At 47.5% G+C, this 7,726-nt stretch overlaps 1 protein-coding gene across 12 annotated transcripts in view; it reads right to left on the bottom strand.

Moving 5' to 3' along the window:
- The window catches only part of SLTM (SAFB like transcription modulator), a 51,491-nt gene continuing 43,765 nt past the window's right edge, over positions 1-7,726 (bottom strand). For all 12 annotated transcript variants that reach the window (XM_060174436.1, XM_060174443.1, XM_060174437.1 and 9 more), the window contains 4 exons: positions 6,304-6,615; positions 6,056-6,197; positions 3,304-3,464; positions 1-1,035 (listed from right to left, as the gene is read on the bottom strand). In XM_060174436.1, the coding sequence (XP_060030419.1) occupies positions 927-1,035; positions 3,304-3,464; positions 6,056-6,197; positions 6,304-6,615 (724 nt within the window). In that variant the 3' untranslated portion in view covers positions 1-926. The remainder of the gene's footprint in view (positions 1,036-3,303; positions 3,465-6,055; positions 6,198-6,303; positions 6,616-7,726) is intronic.

The following is a 7,726-nucleotide window of genomic DNA, read 5'->3' as shown; positions in this document are numbered from 1 at the left end:
CAGGCGTGGCTTTTTATTTGCACAAAGAGACAACGATGCCTTCCCCCATACAAGTATTTACAAAACCCAACTGATTCACCAGTCCAGAACCTGGGTTTGTCCCCCCCCCCCCCCCACTTCTCAACATAGTTGGGAATATGGAAGCAGTAATACCACACAATTCCTAGAGGTGGGATTTCTTTCAACAGCACAGATTAAGTGCACTTGCCGGCACGACTCAATCTAAGAAGCTCAGTGACACAAACTTCATGGTCACAGTCTCATTCATGTATCTGGCGCCATGCCGTGCAAATCTGAGCAAGTGTACTCCCTACACTGAGCTGAAACCGGGTCTCCTTTTATGATCAAGAAGGTTCGCAACGCTTAAGCAACTATACAGAATATGAGGGTTTATTTTTTAAAAAAAGTACATTTCTTTAAGATCAGGATACACAGATGCACTTAATGTAACAGTACCTTCTGCAAAATAGATTACATAATACTCAGAAATGCAAGGAACATTCTTAGTCTTTAAAAACTTGACAGTAGACTTTCTAAGCCTTCAAATGGAGGCTGAACATGCCTGATGACAGAAGGGGTTCTAGCGCCCGACACCAGAGCTAGTGCTGCAAAGGAGACTATCACCACACAGCTGCAAACTACTCTTTCTAGTCACGTGGTGTTAACAACAGAACAACTTGGATTCCAATCTTTTCAAATGTGTCTTGGTGCTGCAAGGGAAAAATGTTGAATACACAAAACTATTGGAAGTCACAACAGAACTAGTTAAACATCCTTCTCCAAAATCAAGAAAAGCAATCAGGTTAGATTAAAAAAAAACAAAAAAACTCTGATAGAACTTTCAAGCAACTCAGAGGTCCGCGTCGTAAGTAGTCACGCAGAGCTGACAGGAGGTCTCCATGAATCAGCTCAGAGCCGCGCAGTCTTCAGAAGCGCCGTGGAGGCCCACTCTTGAACGGCTTAAATCCAGAGCCACTCCCTCTTGGCAGGGAACTGCCGCCGATCTGAACAACCCTGCTGATGGGGGATGCGTGACTGGAAAGGTTTCAAAAGGGAGAACAAGAGCCGTCATAGTTACTATCTGCAAAGTGCCTGCCGTTCTCATCAGGCCCCCTTGGCTCTTCTCCCTATGAAATAAGTAATAGTTTTCTTTTTGTCTCCAGGGTTATCGCTGGGGCTCGGGGCTGGCAGTACGGATCCACTGCTCCTGGAGGCCATTTTTTCCTTTTTTATTGGATAGGATAGAGAGAAATTGAGAGGAGGGGAAGAAAGAGAGGGGGAGATACCTGCAGATCTGCTTCACCACTTGTGAAGTGACCCCCCCCCCACACACACACACACAGGTGGGAGCCAGGGCTCAAACTGGGATCCTCATGCTTCGTACTAAATAATGCTAAGAACCTACATTTAGGGCAGGGGTAGACAGCATAATGGTTATGCAAACAAACTGTCATGCCTGAGGCTCTGAAGTCCTAGGTTCAATCCCCTGTATCACCATAAGCCAGAGCTGACCAGTGCTCAGCCAGTAAATAAATAAATAAATAAATAAATCAAAGACCGAAGCTGAGGGGAAAAGTGATCAACAGAGTAATGGTAAGCTGGGTTGCTGAGTCAAACCGGGACTTTTTCTGTTTTTTTTGCCTCCAGGGTTATTGCTGGGGCTCGAATCCACTGCTCCTGAAGGCTTCTTTTCCTTTTTATTGCCCTTGTTTTGTCTTTGTAATGGTTATTGTTGTTGCTATTGATGTCACTGTTATTGTTGGATAGGACAGAGAGAAATGTAGAGAGGAGGGGAAGACAGAAGAGGAGAGAAAGACAGACACCTGCAGACCCGCTCCCCCTGCAGGTGGGGAGCCGGGGGCTCAAACCGGGATCCTAGTGCCAGCCCTTGCACTTTGCACCATGTGTGCTTAACCCGCTGCGCTACCACCCGAACCCCCCCCACACAACCTTTTTTTTAAAGACAGGATATAAGAAAGGAAGGAAGACACGGAAGAAAGGGAGACACTTATCTGTTGAAAGCCACACCCCAGGCTGATGTGAAGAGAAAATAAAGTCCACCTCTTAGCCTCTTAACAGGCTTTAGACCAAATGTCCCAAACTCTAACTAGTTGTTTGAAAAAAAAAAAAAAAATCAGAACATATATTGTTTTTTCCTTTAAGGAATTTCAAGAAAAGGAAGGTCTGGAAGGCACAGTGGTTAGAGCACTGGGCTTGTCAGCATGGGGTCCAGAGTTCTCCACAAAACTGCCTGTATCAGACCTCTGGTTCCCTCTCGTGTTAGGGAGAGAGAAACAGAATGTGTATATGTACACACACACACACACACACACACACACACATAATTTATTTTGCATAGAGGCAGAGAAATTGAGAAGGAGGAAACAGATGCCTACACTGTTTCATGAAGCTTCACCTCTATATATGGGGGCTGGGGGCTTGAACCTGGGTCCTTGCAACCAGGTGCACTACCTTGGATCCAAATATATAAATATGTATTTTAGAAAAATTGGTAACAGACTTCCCAACATGTTAATGAATGTTAATTACCTACCAGATTCTAACATACTTACATATCTATACTTAGATGCTTTGCCAGAATGCTGAACTTACAATGAAAAGTAAGAATGAACAGTTAAGATCAGCTGTCTTGTACAGACTCTCTGAAGATTTTTTTCCCCCTAATCTTTTCAGTTCTTCTATTCTTTTTCCTGGAATTTTGAGCTAACACAGAAAAATGTTTGGGCATAGCTGGCGTTGTTACAAGTTACAGTAAAATTTCTCAGCACTTGCAGGACTTTCATTTTATTACTTATTATTGGGTAGAGACAGAGAGAAATTAAGGAGGGGGGAGATAGAGGGGCAGCCCTCCTTCACCACTTGTGACGTTTTCCCCTGTAGGTGGGGACCAGGGGCTTGAACCCGTGTCCTTGCACATTGTAATGTGTGTGCTTAGCCAGGTGCACCACCGCCTGGTCCCTTTTATTTTACTTCACTGCCACAAGTATTATTGCTGGGGTTCGGTGCTGACACTACAAACCCACCACTCCTGGTGGCCATTTTTTCTTTCTCTTTCTACTTTATTTTTATTTGGCAAGACAGAGAGAATTTGAGAGGGAAGGGGAGACAGAGAGGGAGAGAGACAAAGAGAAAGCTGCAGACCCGCTTCATGGCTCCTGCAGGTGGGGAGTGGGGACTCGAACCTGGATCTTTGTGCGTAAGGGTGTGTGTGCTTAACCAAGTGCACCCAACTCCGTGACTTTTAGGAAAGGATTTTAAGGAAGACGTTCAGTAGCTACATACCTCCCATGCTGAGTCATCATGCCCGAGCTGGTCCGGCTGTCACCCATTCGCCTTGTGTCGTGGTAACTAGGTCCCTGAGAAGGGGGGCCATGCCACTCTTTCCTGGGTCCACTCGCGTCTCGCCCATGGCGTTCCACTACGTGTCGGTCCTCGGAATAGTGCTGAAGCAAAGCATGTTAAGAAAAAGGTTACGGGGACGGGGTAGACAGCATAATGGTTATGCAAAGAGACTCTCATGCCTGAGGCTCCGAAGTCCCAGGTTCAGTCCCCTGCACCACCATAAGCCAAAGCTGAGCAGTGCTCTGGTGTTTTTCTCTCTCTCTCTCTCTCTCTCTCTCTCTCTGCATCTCTCTCAAAAATAAATAAAATAAAATAAAGAAAAGAAAAAGGTTACGACAGCCTCGTGTCCACTTGTTTACGCTCCTTTAAACGGCAGCAACAAAGGAGAGGAGAAGGAAGCGCACGACAGACATGCGAAGGGCCTCCGCTGCTTTATTCCTGGGACTCACTCCAACTGCAGGGAGGGCCACAAGGGAGACCATTCACTCTCTACAACTCTAGCACCCTCTTTGGGGGAGTGGTGGTGGAGAGAGCAGACTGAAGCCAGGGCCTCCCACATGTACGTGGAAAGCAGGCGACGCTCCCGCTCGGAGCTCCTTCTCTGACCACACCGACGCAGCCCTTCCTGCGTGTCCACATGACAGCCACATCCCAGGAGGAAAAGCAGGCTCAGTGCAAGGTCGGATCGAGAGCCAATCACGTAGGGGTAAGCGATGAAGGTGTGAACAGCGCGGAGGTGCCACCGTCTTATTTTCACAAGGTCCTGGCACCCGCGGCTTGGGAAAAGCAGCAGAACACGTGCACGAGTCACAGAGCTACAGACCCAAGGTAAGAAGAGAATGAAGTCTTGCTATGTGTCCGACAGAGAGAAATGACCTGCAGAACAAGCTGTAGCCTGACATGATCGAAACAGAATCGCGGAAGAACGGGACCTCAAACTTGCAAAGCTTGTGATCTGAGCCCTGGCCCAGCTCCTGGCCCTCTCCTAAAGGGCCATCAGAATGCAGAAATGCAACCTCCTCAAGTGTCGCGCTAAATACTGCCGACTGTCTGGACTGTGCTCGCCGGGGCTGGGGACGCAGGCCCCACATACAGAACCAAGGGCGTGAGCCCAGCGTGGAGGAAAACCTCTATATACACACACGGGGAGATGGACATTTCGAAGCCAAGGATAGAGACTGCCGGGAGGGGGAGAGAGAAACAAACAAAATCACACTGGCACCTTGATCTTCTAGTCTCTCCAGAGTTTTGAGAAAATAAACAGCTCTGTTGAGGGCAAAAAGTAGTCAACTTTTATAAATATTCATCTAGTGAATATTTCTATTTGAATATTAAAATGTCATCAAGTTCAAATCTGTTTAAAATTTACTCTGGGTGAAGTAGAAAGTCAGAATGCCAAGGCAATGCTTTTATCCCCCTAATAAGAAGTCATTATGACATTTTATATGTGCTCAAGTACAAAACAAAACGCCAAGATGTAATGTGGGATGAAGGGTGGACACATAAAACACACATTTAAGAACTCCTTTTTGTGTATGAGAAGACATTCTGCCTCTGCTACTATCAATAGGCCAGGCTTTCATCCAGCTTCAAAGTCTCAAAGCATTTAACAGAAAGGCAAGTCTGCCAAGTCTAATGACTTCTCAAATGCCAACAGAAAGATGAATAAAGCTGGAGTAACAACTACAGGACCAGGGGGCTGTTTGCAGTGGAGCCCACATTTTGTCGCAGAGAGACCCGGCTTCCATCTCCGGGCCACCACACAGGAGCACTTGAACCTGCCTGGGAAAGCTTCACGAGCAGCAGACAGTGATGTTCTAGTGTCCATCCTTCCTGTTACCCTCTGTCTAAAAAAGTAAAAATACGGAGTCGGGCGGTGGCGCAGCGGGTTAAGCACACGTGAAACAAAGCGCAAGGACCGGCAAGGATGCCGGTTCGAGCCCCCGGCTCCCCACCTGCAGGGAGGTTGCTTCACAGGCGGTGAAGCAGGTCTGCAGGTGTCTATCTTTCTCTCCCCCTCTCTGTCTTCCCCTCCTCACTCCATTTCTCTCTGTCCTATCCAACAGTGACAACATCAATAACAATAATAACTATAACAACGAAAAACAACAAGGACAACCAAAGAGAAAGTAAATAAAATATTTTTTAAAAAAAGTAAAAATAATGGGGGCCGGCAGTAGTGCAGTAGGTCAAGCTCACATGGTGCAAAGTTCAGGGATCGGTGTAAAGATACCAGTTCGAGCCACCAGATCCCTACCTGCAGGGAGGTTGCTTCACAGGTGGTAGAACAGGTCTACAGGTGTCTTTTTCTCCTTCTGTCTTCCCCTCCTCTCTCCATTTCTCTCTGTTCTATCCAACAATAACAATAACAACAACAAAGACAACAAAAATGGGAAGGCAAAAAGTAAATAAATAAATAGATAAAGGAAAGTCTGCTGGGAGCAGAGGAATCTTGCAGGCATGGGCCCAAGAAATAACACTAGTGGGAAAAACAGCCAAGAACTGCGGGGCTATTGGCCTACTTGTCTGGGTTACTGATGTTCAGTAAAATCCAACTATTAAGATCTTTTACACGAAATACGGTCCTCGGTCATCCGAATTTGCTTAGCTAGGGTCAGCTGGAAATGACTCCTCACGTTCAGCCTGCCTCCTGGCTACCTGAAGAGTGACCAACAACTGTGCATGCACTTACCTGGGCTCCGCTTCCTCGGTCTGAGATGACTCTGTCCCCCTCTCTGCTCCCATAGCCTGAAGTGCTGCTGCGACTCCCAGGCGGGGGTCCCCTCACGCTGTGTCCAGAGACTTCTCTCCCAGAACGTTCTGGCCTTTCAACTCTGTTCAAGAGAACAGCCCCCAAATACATGCAGTCAAAACTGCTGTAGCTTGTAAAAACGCCACCCGCTGTATCCACGCAGCAAGTATTAAGAACCGCACACGCACCTCGAGTCTCGTTTGTCTGAGGACAGGCCTCCTTCACTTTTCCAGGAGGTCGGGCGAGAAGGGGTGGGCCCTGTGTCCCGAGGGTGTCGGGCATGACTCAGGTCAGGCCTGTTGTGGATGATCGCGGTTCTCCTCTCGTCTCGCTCTCGGACTTCTCGCCTGTCTGTTTCTCTAAGTTCATTTCTTGGGGGTGGAGGCTCATGTCTTCTGGAGTCACTGAAACTTTTGGGGTACCTTTCAAAGCCCGGGTCTTCTCTTCGCACCGTGGGCCGTGCTTTTTTCCCTTCACTATGACCAACAAAGCGTTCTCGCCTGTTGAGCATCCAAAACAAACAACACAGGTGCTAAGAAACTACCTCCTTGGCCTTATTTTTCTTAACTTTATTGCTTAATCTACAATAAAAACAAATTGCAAGATACACTTAAACACAGGACTGGTGAACCAGCCCACATGGATAGTGTGCTGCTTTGCCGTGTGTGTGAGCAGGGTTTGAGCCTGCCCCCACCCTGCATTGAAAACAGGAATTCACTCTCTCGCTGCCTCTCTCTAAAAAATCAATAGAATTAACTTGAAGCAAAGTTGCCCCCCCCCCAATGCCAGTTACTGGTTATAATAACTTGTATTCCTGTGAGCTAAATGCAGCAAAGGCTGCTTTTCTGCTTTCACTTGTTTAGCTCGCAGGGATTGGCACCTTCACTATCCCATGCTTCCTGGTAGGCTGTTTCTTCCTCACTATCAGAGAGATAAAGAAAGGCAGAAAGTGGGAGTCAGGTTAAGCGCAAGTGGCGCGAAGCGCAAGGACCGGAATAAGAATCCCGGTTCGAGCCCCCAGCTCCCCACCTGCAGGGGAGTCGCTTCACAGGTGGTGAAGCAGGTCTGCAGGTGTCTTTCTTTCTCTCCCCCTCTCTGTCTTCCCCTCCTCTCTCCATTTCTCTCTGTCCTATCCAACAACAATGGCGACAACAATAATAACTACAACATTAAAAAAAAAAGGGCAACAAAAGGGAATAAATAAATAAATATTTTTAAAAGGCAGAAAGGAAGAGGTTGGCGGAGACAAAAGGAGATAAGGAGGGAGGAGACAGCGTCACCGCAGTGCTCCTGAAGCGCCCTGGAGCTGGAGCCGCGCCTCCGCCCCGCTTTTTACGCTCACTCTGCTGGGCAAGTCATCTCCTCACGGCTGGTTTCTGGACACCCAAGTCACCACCAACCTGCTTGATGTTTCAGCCTTCTTTTTTTTCCCCCTCAGCAACTGAGTCACCTCAAAGTCAACCGTACTCCTACTCAGTTGTTTTTACAGGGTTATTGCTGGGACTCAAAGTCTGCACTACAAACCCACTGCTCCTGAAGGCCATTTCCCCCCCATTTTTGTTGCCCTTGTTGTGACTGCTGTTGATGTTGTTGGATAGGACAGAGAGAAAC

Source organism: Erinaceus europaeus, chromosome 16 (assembly GCF_950295315.1).
Source record: "Erinaceus europaeus chromosome 16, mEriEur2.1, whole genome shotgun sequence".
NCBI lineage: Eukaryota > Metazoa > Chordata > Mammalia > Eulipotyphla > Erinaceidae > Erinaceus > Erinaceus europaeus.
This window is presented reverse-complemented; position numbering and strand designations above follow the sequence as displayed.